Source organism: Oculina patagonica, chromosome 6 (genome assembly GCF_052425735.1).
Source record: "Oculina patagonica isolate OP01 chromosome 6, crgOcupat, whole genome shotgun sequence".
Taxonomy (NCBI): domain Eukaryota; kingdom Metazoa; phylum Cnidaria; class Anthozoa; order Scleractinia; family Oculinidae; genus Oculina; species Oculina patagonica.
Window position 1 is genome coordinate 18542429 of NC_135763.1, and position 22006 is coordinate 18564434.

A 22006-nucleotide genomic window follows, 5' to 3' on the forward strand; every position below is an offset into this window, starting at 1 on the left:
AATGTAAATGTTTTTGCATAAAACTAAAAGCGTTCGAATTTCATTTTTTTTTCCAAAATTTCATGCAAGCGAAATAAGTAAATTCAGAGAAATACTTCCAGTACTATTCCATTGCCAAATGTAAAATACTTTAAAACAATGCACTTCCACAGAAATACCAAATAATCCAGAATCCAACAAAATGTAAGTCTTCATTCGTTTGTGTTTGGTGCTCAAATTATTCAATTAAGCCCGAATGTCACTGGCTGTCAACAGAAAGGTGAAATGCAGTGCTATTTTTTTCAGATAAACATTAATAACCATTAGAGGTAGCACACTTGACATCACAAAAATCACCCATTTGCATTTTCTTCCACTCTACTTTTAAAGGCTCACATTTACGAGGTTCTATTATAGGCGGTCGTACATTTCGCAAACCGCCATATTTTGTTCTTCCTAGACCGCAAAAAGCTTTCGTTATGTCCTACCATAATTTCTTGACCTAAAACCGCCAGATAAAAAGAAGTGTACCAGCAAACCGCCACTCCAAACTGGCTTAAACCGTAAAACATAATAATAGACCCTCATTTACCGCTTACTGTTCTACATTTCATGTGCCAATTCAATGGTAATTTCAATCTGTTAGCCCAAGCAAAGAATGAGTGCAGCAGGCTTTTAAAAAAAAAATCGCTTGTAAATGCACGCTTGTAAGTACAAAAATAAAATCTAGAGAACTACTTCTTTTTGAAGTGAATCTTCTTCTAAAAAAGTTTAGAATAAGGGATCTCTTACTGAGTGGCCTAGCTGTTGAATGAATGTGACAAATTTGTGTTGCTTGAGATTTTGAACATTCATGTTAATGTAAATGTTGATGTTTTTTGTGTTACAAAAGTGTGTAAGTGACTACCCCAGCTGGTCACATCTAAACAAATCGATTGCTGCTGAAGACCTTTTAAAATTCGCTAAAAAACAATGGTTATGATTTTTTTAATTGAGGAAATAGAAGTCTCGTTTTTGATGAAAAGAAAACTGTTCGACCAATATGCTCCATCTGAAGATAAATGCATACACCGACTTCAAATGCTGAGTGTGATTTCAAAAAGTGCTTTAAACAAAACATCTTCAAATTTTTAAAAAGTTGCTCAATAGTGAAGCTGGAAGCAAGAAAAATTAAAATTTGTGTTCAAAAATAGTATCCGGAATAAAGAAAAAAATTAAGAACTGAAGAATTTCGACAAGATTCTTTGAGTATCATCGATAAATAAACAATCCATGCATATTAACCTCTCACTGCGAAGTTCAAATTTTGATAGTCATACATTTCTTTTAAACCAATATTATTTCAGATAATTCGGTGCCGTAAATCTTTGTCTGCAATCGCAATTTTTTGATACTATTTGATATTGACCCATACTTTAATTGATAACATCTTGACACTATGCCAGAGCAAGTCTTTTGACTTCACCAAGAAAGCTATATTCACAGCTAGAGTATAATTTTGATAAACGCTTATTCAACTTAAACTTCTGAAGTAGGAAGAAATTTTTAAGCAAAGCTGAAAAATACGCCAGTGGAAGAAAGGAAATCTTTCAACAATTCAAGTGTTTGCGGGTTAGGCTTTTAGATCCATGTTAAGGCCAAAATATTCAGTTGCTAGTCGATTCGTTTTAAATACGTTATATGAAGAGAACACTGATAGTTACAGCGATTTATAATTTCATAGCACTTCTCCAGAAGGTCATTTAAGTGGCGATGTCCTTTAAAGCGGACCATCGCATTTCGGGTTTGAAGGAAGTTTCCTTCAAACTTTGCCCAGTGAACTATCTTGGTTTATAAGTAAATGTAACGGCATTAGTTTTTTGAAATACGTTAAAATGTTTTTTCAGAGCCTATAACAGCCAAGGCGACTAAAAGGCTAAATTTTGATGGTCGCTACAACGAAAAACTGCACAAGTTGACGAGCTCGGCACACAAAAACCGCCGACCGCAACAGAAAACTATTATAATCCCATGAAAGGTGATCCTTAAAGGGTTGTGAAATCATGTTTGTTTTAATATTTTTTAAATTTTCAGGTTTGGAAAAATTTATGTCTCAACATCCGTCAGATCGCTTTTTACAAACATGCCAATATACCCTGACTTTACTGGCCTTTAATTTCCAAGTCCAGACCAGTCCATTCTAAATTCCACCTGAATTCTACTAAATGGATGCCAGGGAGCACAGAAATCTAAAAATACCTTGCACTTCTTACCTTCTTTCGTCACAGCGACTTCCAACTTTTCGTGTTTTAAGCGAATTTTTCACACACATTATGCAAATGAGGCTGTAAACCGAGCAACGGTTGTTTTTAACAAAAACGGTTTAATCGTTGACTTACAGCATTGCAAGTCAAAAATTCAAGTCATTTCACAGAACGATCACTTGCAAACGTTTTAAGCGGTTAAAAACGGCGAACTATTCGTCCTGGAACTTTGAATTTGTTACGAATTAATTATGCAGTTTCGCTGTCTGCTAAACTTGGTCAGGTAAACTTACTAGTTGGATTGTGTACTCTTAGTTTTGCTGATTTCTATTGTTGAGTTAACAGTTTTGTTACTTTTGGAATCTGAACATTTTCTCAGTATGTAATAAGTTCAATTTTAGCCACCACACATTGAAATCTAGGATTCCTTTATTTTAATTTAATTACAGACATCAATGTACGAAATTAAAAAAAAATAATTTATTCTGTTACCGTAGCTGAGGACGGTACTTTGGCCCTTATTGCCTTTCTTCCTAATGAATTTCGTTTTTAACTTCTTTGTTACATACACAGATATCAGTAAATTTTAGTATTACTCTGTGTATCAGTAAGTTATTTTAACACAAAAGCTCGCTCGTGCGAACTTAATTTTATTTACATACATCTTATACTCACAAACCCGTGGATATCGACGTTTAATTATCATCCCACTGCTTGAGATATATTCTCCTCCGTAAAAGGAAAGAAAAACACTGCCTCATTGCAAATGAAATACTTTTCATAGAAATACTCTACTGAAAAAAATACTTTCAAGTCTGTTTCCTGGACTCAAACTTTATAGATCACTGGGGCGACTTTAACCGTGACAAAACGGAAACTGACGTGACACGGCCAGTAATTTATACCTAATCTGTTCAGAACTAATCGCGATCGCGTGGTTCTTTATCTAGGTTCGTTCGACTTTTTTGCTTATCCATTTGATTTTCATTTTTAGATGTGCTACCACGCCTTAAACAAATTTCAGTTTGCACAACTACCTCTAAGATTATAACCAGAAACGTCTCTGACCCCCCCCCCCCCCGCCCTCAGGAGGGAGGGGTTACCCCCATAATGGCCTAAACGGGGAGGCTCCGTCCGAAAGGGGTACCATTTTCATGCTTTAGGTATATAAGAGTAGGAATCTCACAAGTTTAGGTAAATGAAAGCGAAGGGATATCGGTTATTTAGGTATTTAAAAGGAGGTTCAAGTTTAAATATTTCGAACAAACGCACCTTATGGCTTTTCGGTATTTTTAAACAAATTTAGCTTCTTGGAGCCAAAATAAAGTTGTCCCGGGTAGGTGAGTTATCCCTAGCAGAGCGTAACCTTAGCGCTCAGCTAGGGTTACGCTAGTGCTAGGGTAACCCTAGCTGCCTTGTAAACACGTCGATGAAAAAAAGATGAAATGTGGGAACGCTAGGGTAACCCTCCTGCCTGGGAAACCCTAGCACTAGGGTTACCCTACCTGCTTGTAAACAGGCGCTAAGTAGAAATACTAAGTACACTTAGTAGAGATAAGGGACAATAGGAACCGAATAGTCTGATTAGTCAAGGCTGATAGCCTAAGGACTGTTAGATTTTTTATAGGGCGGGGGGATGGAGGAGGGGGCATGAATTTTAGATGCTCCTTTTGTTTTTTATTTTCTTACAGCCTAACAAGATATTTTTTGGTGCTCGCTAGAAATTTTTTGGGGTCTTTGCTTTCTTTTGGGATTTACACCCTCCCCCATAAATCATCTTATGCTCCACCCCTAATTGCAAAGGCAAAAAAACCTAAGAAAGGGCCGGAGGGGTTTCAACAGTTATAAAAAAAACCTTAAATAATTTATTTTACATGTATTTGTCTGAACAGCAATCAAAACAAGCTATCTAACAATGACGTCTTAGTGCGCAATTATAGAATTTGAACTAACCGCGTAACCTGGAAGTACCGACGAGGGCTTGAGAAGAATTTAGCACCGGGGTGCAAATAACGGCACGCAAGCGCCGGAGGCGCGAGCCGCTAGGGGGGTGTGGGGGCATGCCCTCCCAGAAAATTTTGAAATCTAGAGGCTTGAAAATGCTATTTCCAGCGCTCTCCAAAAGCTATCTGGGATTTACGCATATTGCGAATTTGTGACAATTTTGAGACATTTTGACATTTTTGAGACATTTTTTTCACATTGTTGTCACGATTTCTGGTTTGTTTTAGTTTTTGGCTGTTTAATATTGTTGTGCATCACCCTACATACGTTAAAAAAAAATGAAAAGAAGTACAAATGTTTATTGTTTCAAACCTCTCGGGAGATAAAATTGTATTTTCAACATTTTATACAGGTTTTTTTTTTACTTTTTGGGAAAAAACCTGAGGGGGGCACGTCCCCCCCCCCCCCCCGGCCCCTCCCCTTGCTACGGCACTGTATGGTAACTCTCTACGCACCGGATCCGACTTAAACGAAAACAACGTACATCTTCTGAATAGCCTTTGACATTTTCAGATTTACGGAATATCGGCTCTTTGGCCCCTACTGGTTTCTTCGTGGACGTCCTTGGTGCGCTGGATATAGGCAAGCTGTTCTTGGGCGCCAGAACTTTTCAAATGTGTGCCTATGCTTGGCGCACACGGTCATTTTTGCGACAACCGACTCCTCTAAATCGAAAAAGCCTGCTCTGGCCAAGATAATTTGCCATTCTGGGATGTCCTATCGCGATAAATGTATAATAGCGAGGTGGCTGTCTATCGATTCATCGCACTGAAGCAAGCAGAAAAGACCTGAAACGCCTCGTGAATCGCCACACACTCCCGTTTGCGACAAAAAGCTCGACATCTTGTTTTGAAATTTTATTTTGGAGCCAATTACAAAACTTTGGCTCAAACTAATTACATTATCACAGTGACAATACTTACCCAAGAACTGTCTCTAACATTTATTTAAAAATTCGTGCCATTATACCACACTATACACTAAACTATGAATAAAACTAGTTACAGAATGACAATTTCAAATGTCTTTGGACATCCTTACAGCTGGTAACGTGAATTGTGTCAATAGAATTTTGACGGTACGAACCGTCGGGTTTTGCCGACGCAAATCTTGTTTGCATGAAACACGAAAAGTCACGCAAATAAAGTTGTAAAGCGCTAAGGAAGCTTAAGGAAGAAAGTGATCATAAAGACCGCGGGAATTCTGGCTAGGAAAAATGATTGCTGCTTTATGCAAAACAAGTTTATGAAAGTGACTTTGAACAGCAGATTAACTAACTTAAACTGCAACTTTATAAAGTGGCAACAAAACATGTCAACTGAAATACAAGGTCACAAATTGTTTATTTCAAGAGTTACATCACTCCAACTTGTTAGACCAGTTAAAACTGAAGGAATGTTCAAATATTACACCTTGAACGCTTTCAGATTTAGTAAGAACTTATTTGTTCTTCCCTTTTTAAATGAAAAACAGCGAGTTCCAAAAAGTTAGAACGGCTTGTTTGAAAACATCGGTCAAAGTTCAGCAGACAACACATTTTGCAAATAAATCGTGACATTTGTCTTAAAAGCATGCAAAGTTCAAGACAACTTAATTCGTCAATTTTAACCACTCATATCATTTGCAAGTTTTCTTTCTATAAAACTCCTTGTATTTTTCACCTACAATGTCGAAATTTTACAATTTAACCGTTTTTGTTGAAAACAACCGTAGTTGGGTTTACAACCTCATTTGCATAATGTGTGTGAAAAATTCGCTTAAAGCACGAAAAGTTAGAAGTCGCTGTGACGAAAGAAGGTAAGAAGTGCAAGGTATTTTTAGATTTCTGTGCTCCCTGGCATCCATTTAGTAGAATTCAGGTGGAATTTAGAATGGACTGGTCTGGACTTGGAAATTAAAGGCCAGCAAAGTCAGGGTACATTGGCATGTTTATAAAAAGCGATCTGACGGATGTTGAGACATAAATTTTTCCAAACCTGAAAATTTAAAAAATATTAAAACAAACATGATTTCACAACCCTTTAAGGACCACCTTTCATGGGATTATAATAGTTTTCTGTTGCGGTCGGCGGTTTTTGTGTGCCGAGCTCGTCAACTTGTGCAGTTTTTCGTTGTAGCGACCATCAAAATTTAGCCTTTTAGTCGCCTTGGCTGTTATAGGCTCTGAAAAAAACATTTTAACGTATTTCAAAAAACTAATGCCGTTGCATTTACTTATAAACCAAGATAGTTCACTGGGCAAAGTTTGAAGGAAAACTTCCTTCCGACCCAAAATGCGATGGTCCGCTTTAAAGGACATATCGCCACTTAATGATAATTGTAGTGCATTTTTGTAGTACAAATTTCGTGTGTATAAAATGCTCAATGCGTCTGTAACACATGCACAGCTGAGAATGCGACCGGGCGTCAGCATTTTAAGGTGCATCTGACAGCCGCTAGTACTCGATTTTGATTTAAATTTTACCCACGTACCCGACCCATGCGAAATGTTTATAGGAAACACCTCACTTTAGCATGAGAAAGATTAAATGGAAAAAAAAATTACCGGTATATGCTGCTTTCTGCTCTAAAGTTTAAGAAATCTTCAGTTGACTAGAATGAGCGGTAACAATTACGCTCCAAGGAAAATGGTTTGAAATTAGTTTTGGTAATAAATACATAAATAATGCTTCGAGTGCAACTGGAAATTAATTTCAAGAGTCTCAAAGATTTGTATGAGCACGTAAAGTAAACACAGTTTGAACTCTGTGAAGAAGTCATAACTTTAAAGTATACATGCCAAAAGGCATGTATCAACAAGAAAAAAATAACATTGTTTATTACTGATATCGATATTGCAGAAACCATATGTAAACCGTGGGCAAAATCGTTCCAAAATAAATACCTCAAGCAACAATTAAAAGCCAGTTTTGTTTTGGATCATTATTTCGTAGCCTGAGAGCCGGAATAAACGAAACACATGCCAGGCTCGGTCTATTCTTAAACCGGCTTGGGGCTAAGAATGCTTCTTTTCTCATTAATTATGGTTTTATAAAATTACGAATAATTTGGTGCACGAACTGACGTGAAATTTTCTTGTTTCGCTAGCCAAACAGCATCTTCAACGAACATGTATGTGATGTCAAGGTTTATCGATAGTTAGCAAATTCAAATTCTCAAACCGAACAAACAGCTCAAATAAAGGCACACGTAGTGTATGGATCGACGGGACGGGCAGATGTTTTTAGAATATATCACCTTCAGTAAAAACAAAATCCATTAAAAGGTGTCAATAAATTGTTTACTATCCGTTTTTAAGCTAAAATATTAAAAAACTGTAGCAATAATATTTATTTCGAAGCACATTGTTGTAGATTTTTTTTTATTTCAGTGATAACGACACATCTTTATAGCCATAATGACAATTGCCCCATGTTTTAATTAAAAACTATTTGGGAATAAAACAGTTTCAAAACTTAGTGCCACTCTGTGATAAATGTCTACCGATCATAAATTATCAATGAACGACACACTCCCTTTTCTTCAAAAGAAGTTTCTAAACTATACCCAAGGCCTTTCTTTCTGTCTTCTTTCAATTATTTGACTGCTTAGTAGAAGCCCTTGGGCAGTTTACATAGTTGTGGCAACTACTGCATTTTATATTAATTTGTACTTTCCTGACTTTTACCATTTGACATAATAGTCATGAAATATTCGACATCTGTTTTCAGCCTGCCGCACGAAAGAGAGAGAGCTTAATGATAATTTCGCCCCTTACGGAATTTCCTACATTTAATTAAGGGTTTTCTCGTTGAAAACCGTCAGCTTTCAGTTTTTAACGGTTACTGTGACAAATTAATTTCGTGAGTAAGTGATGAAGTATTAATTAATCACATGCGTGCCAGTTGCTATGGTGACTGCATTAAACCACTGGACAACTTTGGGCTTGGTCAATAAAAAATTACTTAATTTTACCTTTAATTGCAATTTACCCTTTGCAGATATTTTAAAGAAAATAAGGATTAGGTTCGACCGATGAAAAAAAAAATCGTTTGGAGTTTTCAATTTTCAGCAATTTTCCTGTCACTAAAGAAGAATTGATAGATACGCCGTTCCGGAATAAGTAGTCGTAACTAAAGCTAGTTGTTTACGAAAATAACATAACATACTTTATTCAAGATGCAAACATTACGTGACACGAATATATAGATACGTACAAATAGGACTAAATATTAAAAAAAGAAAGGCCTCTTAAAAAGGGAGTCTTAAAAATGGAGTCTGGTAATCGACCACATGCAGAAACTATTGATCGTCGCTTGCTAGAGCTTTTAACACAGAGCTTCCTGCCTCACTCTCAGGGTTACGCTCTTTCTTTGGCTGTAAATCATCTTGAACTTTTAATTCGAAATATTAATCAACGAACACTATTAAGAGATGTTATATTACGGTTTATGTGATTAACTAGTGCAAACTTTTATTCAAGTCCGCTGCCTTACATGAATAAGAAACTTTGACTGGTCGCTTAAAAACAGAACGAAAAGACAAGTTGATAAATCGCTTTCGGGTGCTATCGCTTATGAAAGAGCTTTAATTTACAGAGTATGAGTGACAAATTAAATAATTTTTCACAAAGTTTCCAACTAAAAATGGTCGCTCACGAGAGCGATCGCTAGAAGAGCTTCGACTGCATATCTTTAAAACCAAGATATTTTAGTTATGCTATATGTTTATTTGGAAGCTGAAGGCAAATTTTCAGACAGTAGTGCGAGACATATGAGTCAACTAAAAACTAAAACATCTGTATAGACAAGGTGTTTTTGGAACTGGCACAAAGCTGGCTGTATACAAATATAGATAGATTGACGAAGTACATAGAACTTACCACTTTTGACTTGTGCATAAACAAATTGCAAAACCACTTGTTAGTGAATCTCTGAGTCGTTCAGTCCAAAAATGAATTTTCGTGACTTTTTCGTGTTTATGCACAATGTACTTATTACAGCCAATGGCGGAGATAACTCCTCCTCGAGCAGTCGCGGCGATGAATAAACGCTAGCTGCTTTTAGCGCCGAGCATTTTTTAATATGAGTCAGACTAATGGGCCGTTAATGCTTATTTACTCATTTACTGGGATAATATCAATTTTTAATAAATTTTCCTCCTTTTATAACCTTGAATTTAATTCTTAAGTATGGACATTTTAATTATTTGCTTAAATCCTACCAATCAGGTAGAATAACGTTTTGCTGTTTCCTCTCCGTATCTAACATTAACATTTTGTAGCAATAGAAAGTTAAAATGACCTCAGGGAATTAATTTTACAGCCTTTCACACCTATAAGTGTCATTTTATTGCTAGAGGAAGTATCGAACACTTATGAAAATTTCATCTCATTCCCTTTTCAGGAAAAACGGAATAATCCAAAAATAAATAAATAAATAAAAAATAAAAATGCAAATTATGCAGTCGAGCGTTTCTTCGCTATTTTTTATATATAATAATATTTCTAAACATATTTACAAGTCACATTAAGACAAAAATCTTTTATTTTTATTTTTAATATTTTTGAGGTCGGAAGTTGAAATCTGAAGTCATTAATTTCCTTTATAGGTAGCTAAATTTGTATTTGCTTCCCCATTACCTGCCATAAAAAAACTAAAGCTGCTTTCAATTCAAAAAGCTTTCAATGTCGAATTTCGTTTTTGAGATCTTGAGTTGAAGGTTGAATTACTTCTAAACTACCTGTCAAAAATACAAAACTAATGCATTCACTTCAAGAAGTCTTCAATGAGAAAACCTAATGGAACTCTTGTGTGCACTTCGGTGGTTCTTTGATCGTTTATGGAAAAGCACTTGAGCTTTACGCTGAAACAAGTCTCATTTCATATTTAGATATAAATTGTAAGGAGATAGAATGTTGTGCTTGCTATTTTATTTACGGTTAAGTCGCCATCTCGTTTCTGTATAGGGCATGCCAAATGGGCAATGCTTATGTTGCCTTCATTCCAATCAAAGAAACAGAAATTGGTGTTTAAAGTTATGAAAACTGGGGATCTCGGAGCATTTTTAAAAAATCGTTTTTTGCTAAATAATTATAATTTCTTATAGTGTTCGCAACATGCTGATTAAGATTCATTGAACTCAATGCACCATAAGATAAAACCAACGCCAGGCAACGCTCTCAAACAATTCAAGGTCGAGAAATACCACGTGAAAATTGATCATCTACCTTAAGGTTACTATTGTTAGCGGCTACTAATTTTAGCGTTTTTAGCGAGTTGGGCAAAATTCGCTAAATTTAGTACTCGCTAAAACTTGTCTCGGTCAAATTTAATACTCGTTAAATTTAAATACCCCCTCCCACCCCAAAGTGAAACAAAATTAAGCATAGTCGACTTGAAACATTCTTTTAAAAATAGATGCCGGTAACTTTGTTCTTTCTGGCAATGCAAATGTTCGTTCAATTTCAAGTGAGTTTGTTCTTTTACTGTACATTTATTTCCATCTTAGCTATATGTTCATTAAAAACTGGTTTACACGGTATCGCTACCTTTTTAAATTTCTCGGAAATCGCTAAATTAAATAGTCGCTAAATGTTGCTCTGAAAAAATCGCTAAAATTAGTAGTCGCTAAAAAAAGTAACCTTAAGGTACATAAAACAAACAAGAACGATGGCTTTCTATTCATGACCTTTCAATTTTTGGCTACGAACTGAATACGATTTTGCCAAACGTTACAGTAGGAGAGATTTCATATATGTTCATTCTTACCTATTGTATCGCGGACGGGATATGGTTTTACTTCTCTTTACACTGCGCGACAACTGCTTATACGTCCAGTGCCCTGTGTAACAACCAACCGCCTTTGTATGATTTAGTTATTCTTGGGAAAGGCGGCCTTTCAATCAAAGCTTGCACAGATGTGCTGCCAAATGTTGGTTTGAATGCATCTAATGTTTTCTTAACCAGCATTTCATACGCTACAAGAGGCTGTCACTCAAAATAAAAAGCATCGCCGTGCACGATTTTGCCTTTGATTAGAATTAAATGTTGAGTTTAGTCGATGTTTTTTTTTTGGTTTATAGTGTTCAATATCCAATCATTGGCAATTTCAAGCGGCTTCGGTTCTGAATGGTCAATGATAAAACCTTCAAAGCCAGTAAAGCCGGATTTCAGCGTTCTCAAATTCTCGAATATCGAGTAGTTTTTGGTTTTTCGGCGATTAATCCGTAAAATATTGACAGATGATGAAACTATACGATTGTTTTATTGACCTATCGCGCTCTGTGATAATCGTACTTTCCAGAAAATTTGATTAACTTTTTCCCCATTTTATTTAGTAGAAACTAAATAATCTTTGAGAATCCCTTACAGCTAACCTCCCGTCGACTTACAAAATTATTGTTTAGTTTAAATTACATGTTTTGCAAATTCTCAATCTTTGGATGATTTCAAGTTATTTTTGGTTTTTCGATTAACCAGCAAATATTGAAAGATGAAACTACACGATTGTTTTACTGGCAGATCGCGCTTTGCAATAACCGTCCTTTCCAGAACATATAACTTTTTCCCCATTTTATTTCGTAGAAACTTCATTGTCTTTGAGACACCCTCATAGCTAACGTCCCGTCGACTTAACAAAAATTGTTTAGTTGTAAATTGAAAGTCTTGAAAGCAACGTTTCTTTAGAACTGTAAATTTACATCTGCCATGTCCGAATGTAATGAATTTACGTGTTACGAATTAATGGACTTTTTTTCTTGCTATGGCTGATCCGTTTGTTTGCTCGGCCATTGAGTAACAAGAAGGATCCCCGTAGCCGAGGAAAATCAGTAACTCTCTTATGTTTAACAGCAAGTAAGCATCCACAACCGTTTGTTTTATTAATCTTAGATTTCCTTTCTGTGAATTAATTTCTGCGGGTTTAAATTTTCACGATGCGTGAAAATAAAACGCATTGGAATACGACAGTTTTGGCATCTATATATATGAAAAACAATGAAACACTTTCGAAAAGCAGCAAATTTCACCAATTCATAGAAAAGCACGATTTTGCTTGAGAAACGACTCTTTATTTACTTTTACTTGCAGTATGGTAAATAGACCGGGATAGAATACAAAAGCTTCGATACAAAATTCACTAGTTTATAAAATAAAGGAAACAAAACTGTACAAGTATATTACAACCATTTCTATTATCACTTTACTATTGGTGAAAACATTTACTAGGCACAAAGGTAGAATACAGAAAATCGTCAGCCAGGGGGACTGCCAAATTCTCTGCACTGAAGGGGCTTGCGATTTTAATGTCACTTGAGCACCTTTACGCGTTATTTTAACCTGCGTTTTGTGGTAAAAGGCCTTATGTGTAACAAAGCACAAAGAGATGTGGTGTGCTGAGGTATTTGTGATTTTTAGCTTAGTGATTTTATTTCTAAGGTACAAGAGTGTCTAGCATCTTATTTCTCCAAACAACATCCATACATAATCATGCACAAAGGTGACCAGAACTCACGAAATGATAACCAAGCCTGGGATTGTCTCCATATTGAAGCGTTCTGACACTAGGAACTTAAGGAATATATGGGGACAAATGAGGAGAATTTGAATGTTCACAACATCCAGGCTTTAAGCATTCAACGCAACATCAAAGCAAATTTTCTGGAATCTTGGATGCATGAACGTCATGGATACATCTGCTGAATCGCAAGTATTGCCTGCAATCGGTCGGCCTCATTCTTCTTTTAGCGATTGATTTTCCTATCTCGAGTTTTTTTACGGCCCATCTCCAGTCCATCGCCAATTTTTTCTGGTGCCCAATACAGGTTCCATCTCAGAGTATCTGCCAATTTAAAGTACCTCGCCGAATACCAGACCAACTGTTCTATCTGAAGACTTGCTTCACAAGAGGGTCGTGAAGAATTCCAGTCCCGGTACTCTTAAACTACCTTTCCAAGTTTCCAATCTCGAGACTTGCTTACTAAAGGACACTGCTAATTTAATGAACTTCCTTTGCGGCATCTCAGAAAGTATCTATCCAGCTGCAGTGACTCTAGTTCTACTCCACAAGAGTGCCCGTCAATTGAAATAATTTCCGTTCTAGAGTCTCTGTGAATACCAGTGTCCTATCTCAAGACTTGCTTTACAAACGTGTCTGCCAGTTTAAAGAACTTCTGTTCCGGTGCCTCTGTGAAAGCCAATGCCTTGGTTGGTGTCCTCCGTGCTGCAGTACTCGGACTTGTCTGTGCCCCCGCAGGGGAGGGAGGGAGACCACGTCGAACAAAGTGACGGAACAGACCACCAAGAAAGTTCCCCTGAAATAAACAAGCAACGTAAGATTGTCAATAAAATTTAGGTGCTTGACCGACTGAGAGGTCCGCACGGGGAACTCTTTACCTCAAGGTCATGTGCATGTGCATGTGAAGTAAAGGATTTCCCCTCTGACATCACCAACCATGTAATATGGCAAATGTAATGGCTGTTTTCGTAAATAAATAAAACATGTTGAGTTGCTCGTGGTGAAAGAAAAGTCTTGTGTAACAGAAACAGCGTTTTCTGGATCAGCTCGAGTCAGTCCACAAAAAGCAGTAGCTACGAGCGGGACCGTAACGGAAATTTACGATTCCCCAGCCTGTAAGGGTCGTGTTATATTTATGCACCACATAACTACCATACCATTATCGTGCTACCAATACTTACCAGTTCACTGCCAAGCTCTCTCTTTAGAAACTGCTTGACCCGCGGGTCGAGCGCGGGATCCCGCAAGTATCGACAAGCTTGAGACAACGCAACAATTAATGCATTTTCCATCGTAAACATCAGAAGAGATCTAGAAACAAACAAAGTTTAAACATAAATTTATTGGTGAAAATGACATATGTTATTCGCTAAAGTACGAAGTTATGTTCACGTGAATTCGGATAACCGGTAATACATCTTATCTGGCAGCAACATGCTTACTTTTCGAATCAGAAATGCGACTCAAGACGCTCAAAAAATGATTGTAAACACGGCCAAACGAAGACGTTCGCGGGGATATGACTTAGAGACATGTCCATGTGTACAAGCCGATGATAACGAAAAACAACAGCATTAGTTAAATCCACCCTGTAAAAAATGTCACCGCAATTTAGACCAAAACATGTCAACTTAGAGGCGCTACGCACGTACAACTGCTGACAAAACGTCTTTTGTTTTCCTTCACTTTAAAACATGATTCTAAACATGACAAGACAAAATCTTATTTATTTCAAATTGTAAGTAGCGACAACATTTGGACAGGAAAAGATCTAGTTATCAAAAAAAAAAACACAAAGAGTCAAAGGAAGCTAAATTAAGGGCCCAATGTTTTCCTGTAGAGGATTGACAACAAAAGCCTTCCAACGATTCAACGCGATCTTTGCGCACATTGTTCCAAATTTGCGACACGTCTTACCTTGGTAATGACTCTGATAATGTCCTGACTGGTGACTTCACTGGTGACTTCAGGTCAGGCTTTGAAGAAAGTCAAGTCAAAAGTCAAAGGACAAGAAAATACAAAGCAACACAAAAATACTAGAAAGTAATACGTACACAGAGAAGAGCACAAGTTGATGCATGACAGTTTAAGCAAGGCTAATATACAGACAAGAAGCTTTAAATGATAATTGTAATTGTAAGTATCAAACGAAATTTCAGATTATTTTGTTTGTTGTCACTTAATTATTTGAAAAAGCTTCGTTTAACAGCTGTTTTTCAAAACCACTCTATTCCTTTGTTACACTAATCTTAAGACAGCAATCCCTCAGAAAAGAAAAAGCTTGTGGCGGAGCTATCATATGAGCAAGCAAGCAAACGTGAAAAAGTAACGAAACTCACAGGGCCAAGATTGGAGAGGGCCATGTTGAGGCAAGCCAAAAGAGTACCAAACGACAAAGGCTCCTCGTTGTCAACAGTTGGTGAACTGAACCCGAGAGAGAGCAGGGGAGGGAACTCTTCCAGATCCATACCCTGTGAAGAGGACAAAAGCATAAACATTGTTACACACGAAAGTAAACAACCTTCGTTTCGAAGCTTGCATGTTATAATTCCATAATCTGAGAGCCAATACCAAATTTGTTACCTGATCAATGAGGATTCCACAGATGTCCGGAGTTAACTGTCGTAACATCGCCAACGAATTGCACAAAATCTTTAACAACCTAATAAAGGAAGATGTGACAGTCTTTTGCAACACTTATAATATGGATTCGTGTACGTAGATACGGGAAGTCATCACCTCTTTCACTCAAAAATATGCCACTAAAGAAAGTGATGTTTTAGGTGAACTGTTATTGATGCCAGCACCAGATGAGACAAACACTGTTTTTTAGCAAAGCCTACTTTTGGCTAAACCGGCACAGTTAAATGATATAAGATTGTATTGTAATCTATTTCCACCCTCGCCATTGTTGACCATCCTTACTTCCTTATGGGATGTGAAGCACCATGCGTACAAAATGAAATCACTGTTGTCTGGCTTTCTATGATCGAAAGGTTACCATAATACATACACCCTATAGGTATTGGTATTCCTCCGACTCAGAAGTTACACCGTTGATGAATTTACTTACTGGGACTGGGTTTTAGACACCAATGGGCTGTTTCTAAACGAGTCATCGTCAGCATACGAGTATGTTCTGAGCATTTCTCTTGAGAAGGAGCCGCTCAAGGAACGGTGCACCTCTGAAGACTGGGTCTTGTCATGGACGGAGGAGCTTCCAGATCCTTTTGATAACTAAAGATAAAGAAAAAATTAGATAAAATTGATAATCAATTCACGGTAAAATATTTTTTTATTCTCATTTAGCCACTGTCTTCATTCGTCTCTTGCAAAGAAGTACAGATTTGCTTCTCACAATCAATCTCTTGACACCAATGGAAGTTTTCTAAGAAATATAGCAAGACAGACACAATGTTCTACATTACATGACGTCAACCAAACTTGTTTTTTTTTCTCTTACATCGAGCAAGTGGGCCAGCAATCTTGGGTGAGTCAGCAGCGCCACACAACTTTGACAAAGAACACCAATCCGAGCCTGGAAAAGGAATTGACAAAGAACACTTGAAAAACACAAGGCCATTTTTTGTTACATTGTGAGTCCGGGGAGTGACTTTGTCATCACTTCCAAGTCTATAATATAACAAATTAAAATTGTAAAACAAAAACCCTATGTCGCCATATTAACTAAACACTAGTGTAATGCCTTTTTTTAGGTACAGGACTGGGTTGATTAGGTGAATAATAAGAGAGATGGTCATGGGAAATCATCTTTAGGGAACGTTTGGCTACAGGACTATTAAGGATTTGATCACTGAACGTTTGAGAAGCACGATTATTGAGATCTCAGGGAGGGATTGAGGAAACCAGATGTCAACCTGCCTAAGGAGAAGGGTTAGCCCCAATTGAAGTCGGTGTTTCGGGCCTTTCCCAAGAGGGCCAACACTTAAGGGTATGGATGACAAGTGCTGCCAAGACATACACCACCACAGACATCAAGGTTTGATTTATTAATTTTAATGTTCCAGGCAAAATTTAAGTCGACAAATAAAACGAGTTACCTGCAGTAGAATCAGTACATCTGGTAGAGTGAACCTCCACTCGTGAAAGAAATGCGCGAGTTCCAACAGGAAAGCACTGACTTCTTCAGCTTCAGTTAACACGTCTGATGACTGCGACCGCCTAACACTATCCATGGCCTGGAAAACATCATTTGATACAAATGCCTTATTTAAACCAAAACGTAAACAAACTACTGTAAACAATTAGTAAAAAGGGTACTATCACGTGAATTTATGCCGTATTTTTGGTGAAAAAAGCAATGCTCATACGCAATGAATACCCATAGAACGCCAAGATGGAGATATGGACAAATTCTTAATAAAATTGTAATCAGCGTTTAGTGATTTTTCCGAGACACAAGGGCTGAATTAGAAAAAGTCTTTCCAACGTTTTCAATTTGAGATCAAGACCTCGAACATGCATAACTCCTAATAAAGCTTCTTTAACAGCATCAGTGCACTAGTGTAGTAGTTTTTAACAAAACCAGACCATTAGTTAAAGGGTTCCGTTGTTGTAAATATGTCTTTTGACTTTCAGTTGACTTTTTGAAATCACTCATGATAGTACGCCTTGCTTTCTGAGGTTTATACACAAATAAAACCACAAGTTGGTGCTGTATGTAAAATATTTCAAGTTTTTAATCTTGATTGATTATTTTTACTGGTTACGTTCATGTTAAGAAGATGGAAGAAACACTGATTAGTTTTTTTAAGAAAGTGTTGCAATGCTCAGGTGGGCAAATGACATTAGATTAGCCACCGTAAGAATTGGGAAGCTGTAAATAAACAGAAAGAATCATAGCTAAAAAGTTGCATTCTCAAACCACATCACAATAAACCTATAAAGAAAAGCCTAGAAGTACTTGCGCTACTGCTTCTCTAAGATATCAGTTAAAAATATCTGTTTTAACTGACCTCTGCAAGCCTCTCCCGGTGTACACCAGCAAAGTCCAATGCTTCCTTGAGAAATCCATGTCGGAGCGTGCGCAGCATGGACCCCATCACGGCAAGGCAAAGCTGCCATACTCTGTTCCAGTTTCGTTGGTTGTGTGGGTCAGACTGGTTAGAGGTAGTTTGGGACTGAGGGCCAGTCGAGGACTGAGGAGCCTGTGAGATCAAAAGGAAGTATGGGTAATATAACACACTTGAATAAGTTTGAATAAGTTAGTTATGGCACGTAAAGAAACGCAGAAGACAACAACAAGATCATTTGTAGTACAGAGTAGCATCGATGCACCATTTTTTATAAGACACTTTCTGAAATACAATGACGAATTTCTGCCAACAAGGATCGCATTTCTAGTCCAGACAACGAATTTACAATTTACGACAAGCATAGGAACGAGACTCTCGCTTGTGTGACGCACGTTTGTCGAGTAGGGTCTGGTTAGTAGAGTTTGACTATTTAGTGATTACCTGTTGCCTTTCTATCGAGTAGGAGAGTGACGCCATTCCCAGACACAATGGTTGAGATAAATTGTTCATAGCCAAGGCTTCAGCACTCTGTGACAAAAACAAAATACTATTAAAAACGAAACAGTCGGTTTAAAGAAGTGCAACATGCTTTAACTAAAACAGAGCAAACGTAAACCTTTAATTGGCACTTGTCATATTTTCTTCAAGACGTGAGGAAAATAAAGTAATTCCAAAGTAATTGAAAACCGCCTAAAGAATGTGTGATAATTTGTAAGAAGAAGTCAGCAGGTTGGCCATACCGTTGGTATCCTTGAAAGGGACAGGAACAAGTGAAGAATTGCTTCTGTAAATCCCTTCTTCTCACGAGTCTGAAAGGGAAAGGGTAAGCAAATTGATATCAAACGTTTCAAACAAGTTTCCACAGAAACATAATTTTGACAAACTATCTAATCCAATCTTTACAGTAAACGCCTTAACACTAGACGCTACTCATCAGAATTGAATCTATTTTCCTTTTTGCTTCTCAAAATTAAACGGCATACGCTATGCTAGTTTAAAAGAGCATTCCTTTCCCTTTTTAAATCACTTCAGTGCAAAGCCAGAAAACCCATATGCAAGGCCCTTAAAATATTAACCAAGACCATCCAACGTTTGTTTGTTTGTTTGTTTGTTTGCTTGTTTGCTTGTATGGAACGAACTGTAAATAGAATGTAGTGCTCTCTTGCCAACAGTTGTGAGGAGGGGTATTCCTACACGCGAGACTTCTCAATAGATCAAGCTGGCGTAATGATTTATGAACAGTTCCCAAAGCTTAACTTTACCTTGATGCAGACATCCAAGGCTTGGACCAGAGAAGCAAACAACGTATGTTCTCTTAATACAGGAAGCCACTGACCAGGGTTGGCGAGCAGAATGTTCAGAATTTCATCAATAATAAACACAGACAGCTCTAGAACCTACAAATATGGCATGATTAGTGTGATACAGGATACTATCAGAATGTGTTTTGCATATGAAACATCGTCCGCTTTCTGAGAGAAGATCTTACAGTCACGACTTAAGTCATAAACGTGGTTCTTGTACTTGCATGTTAGTATTCTAATTTAATAGTAGTAGGCCTGGGTTCGTTCCGTGGGGTTTTTTTTTTTTTTTTTTTTTTTTTTTTTTTTTTTTTGTGTAACAAGTCAGCCGCTATTTTCAAAACTTGAAACTAATGGTATTATACCATCGAAGCGTCGTTCTATTTTCTCGCTAACTTTTATTCTTCATTTTAATTAAAAGATATAGTCAGAAAATAAAGGCATTATATATAATATTTCACCATACCCTGTCTTGCTGTTTCTCTTCGTTTGTGAACCTTCCTCGTAAGTATTCTAGTGGCTCGCAAGCAAGCGGTAACAGAACCATGGCATAACTGCTTTCCAAGGTATCTGAATTCAACAACAAACACTCAATACCACGTAAATGTAATAACGTAAACACATGACGAGAATAAAGAAAATCTATCAACTAGGTGGTTATGTCTTGATAAACTGTCAAATTTTTAGAACTAACATTTAAAAAATACCGTTAAAGCCTTGCTAAGCCCCCCCCCCCCCCCCTCTCTCTCTCTTTTAAGTCCATACAATCCACCTCTAATCCCCCCGGTCTTGAAGATCAATTTGTTAGTAAAATTCCTCTTTATTGAGCCCCTCCCCCTCCCCAGATGGTAAATCATGAAAAATTATGAACAAGGAAGCAAGGCAACTTTTTGCTTTTACAGGTGTTCATCGATTCATTTCCTTATTATTGCTGCTATTTTGTGAAAATATGTTTCCAAACACAACTAAAACATTAAAAAGTCCACTTTACTTCTTTGATATGTACCCAAACTGATGTATGATTTGGAAATAAGCCTCTTGTCTCTAGTACCCCCCCCCCCCCAATCCTTCTATTAAGTTTCAATGGTCTTAAAAAAGAAATACAGTGTAAGCCCCAGGGGGACTTATTAGAGCTTAAATTACGTTATGTGTCTTACCAGAAAGGTGTTCAGTCCTGGCATGCTGAAGCAGGACTGAGATGGAAGAGAACATGGCCACACGGATATGAACAAACAGCTGCGTGTCATTCTTGTGCGCTGATTCCATGACATCCACCAAGCACTGAAAAACTGGATTCAGATCTTGAAGACAGCTGCAAAATAATTGTTGCAATCGGTATTGTAAGAAATTATTGGCGCTCAGGGTCTGGGTGTAAGCCCTGGCTGGGGTCATTGTGTTGTGGTCTTGGGCAAGACATTAAACTCTCATAATGCCTCTCTCCACCACGTGTATAAATGGATAACTCCGAGCTGTTAGGGCAACCTTACAAAATGCTGGGGAAGCCCGCTAATAGCTGAATAGCAATACTTCTTCCTAACTTCAAACTGCCTAGTTTGCTTAGCATGTTCTTAACCCTAAATGACTGAAGCAAGGGTTATTCTTACAAAAACAATGGTTTAGAAATTTAGGTGGTCGCTGTCACACAACATGTCTGCAGTAGGAAGCATTCTTAAATAATGCAAAATATAGGCGTGTTCAGAACGTACCTGTTCCATCTCTTGAGTAACATCAAGAAAACACTGCACAGCTCACCGGCAGCATTTATACTGTCTACTGACGTACTTCTTGAAACCTGTAAGGAAGTGAAGACCTAAGCTAAGAAATAGCACTGATAAAATTAACCTAATGCCTTAAAAAAATATTATTATTTTTATGAATTTGGAGAGTTTGCTTTTTATAATTACCACAAAAATTTAACGTACCATTATCACGATAGTTTTCGCATCATTTCGACACTCTCTTACAAGAGTGTTCCATTTGGTTTAGCCAATTACCAAAATGCAGGACTTTTTAAGGATAGAGTTTACATCGCGAGTTGATTTCTATTTAGTGGAGGGGGGGGGGGGGTATAGACATTATGAACAATTGTGGTTTTTGACACATCCATGGAATTTTTATTGACTGCTAATTACCTGCGACTTCAATCCTTGAAGAATGTCATCCAGGATTTGCCTTCTGCGCGCAGTTTCATTTAGTCCAAATACCTCAGTCTGCAATAAAAAATGACAACGTTATTCCCAGACAATATATATATAGTCAGTACATCTGTGTAACATACAAACGCCAGGCAGCTTAAAGACAAAATACTAAGACCATTGTAAAGAACTGCACACATAGCTAAGACAAAAGTAAAGTACCTTATTACATGAAATTTTCGCGACACGTTAATTTTGCGAATTTCGCGATTCCAAAAAAATCGCGAAATTAAAGTGACGCGAACAATAAGTGTCGCGAACATAACATGACGCGAAAATTAAGTGACTCACATTATGTCAATTATCAAGAAATAATAAGTTTAGTACCACTAAAATCAATGTGAATGAATGTTGTCGTCCGATTTGACTCAAGAACAATTATTCATGTATGTACAAGCATGACTTACTTGTAGACATTGTAAGAACTGCTCTGTTGTTGCTTTTGCCGAGATTTAGTCCCTCCCTTGCGTTTTGTTAATTTTGAAGTTATTGTTCCTTTGATGAAGTCGTTTTATCTAATTCAAGGGCATGTTAAATAATATTACAAAAGAAATGTAAATTGTGTCTTACTCAAAAACGCGAAATTTAAGTGTCGCGAAATATGCGCACCTCAAAATCGCGAAATTAACGTGTCGCAAAATTTCATGTAATAAGGTATTTTTTTAACTGTTAGCAGGGCCAGAAATTAAATAATAAATTGTTTTAGAAGTAAAATAATTGACAGTTAAAAGATGTCAATTCAGTCTAAAGAT

General features: G+C 37.2%; 1 protein-coding gene across 2 annotated transcripts in view; it reads right to left on the reverse strand.

Annotated features, from left to right (window-relative positions):
- Positions 1-12380: 12380 nt before the first annotated feature.
- The window catches only part of LOC144658086 (nucleoporin NUP188-like), a 41453-nt gene continuing 31827 nt past the window's right edge, over positions 12381-22006 (reverse strand). For both annotated transcript variants that reach the window (XM_078518408.1, XM_078518407.1), the window contains exons 41-56: positions 21192-21269; positions 20766-20851; positions 20217-20371; positions 19526-19629; positions 19021-19155; positions 18499-18567; positions 18200-18286; positions 17699-17890; positions 16784-16921; positions 16186-16260; positions 15796-15959; positions 15306-15384; positions 15062-15193; positions 14640-14698; positions 13904-14033; positions 12381-13518 (exon numbers count right to left, since the gene is read on the reverse strand). In XM_078518408.1, coding sequence (XP_078374534.1) covers positions 13330-13518; positions 13904-14033; positions 14640-14698; positions 15062-15193; positions 15306-15384; positions 15796-15959; positions 16186-16260; positions 16784-16921; positions 17699-17890; positions 18200-18286; positions 18499-18567; positions 19021-19155; positions 19526-19629; positions 20217-20371; positions 20766-20851; positions 21192-21269 — 1872 coding nt within the window. In that variant the 3' untranslated portion in view covers positions 12381-13329. The remainder of the gene's footprint in view (positions 13519-13903; positions 14034-14639; positions 14699-15061; positions 15194-15305; positions 15385-15795; positions 15960-16185; positions 16261-16783; positions 16922-17698; positions 17891-18199; positions 18287-18498; positions 18568-19020; positions 19156-19525; positions 19630-20216; positions 20372-20765; positions 20852-21191; positions 21270-22006) is intronic.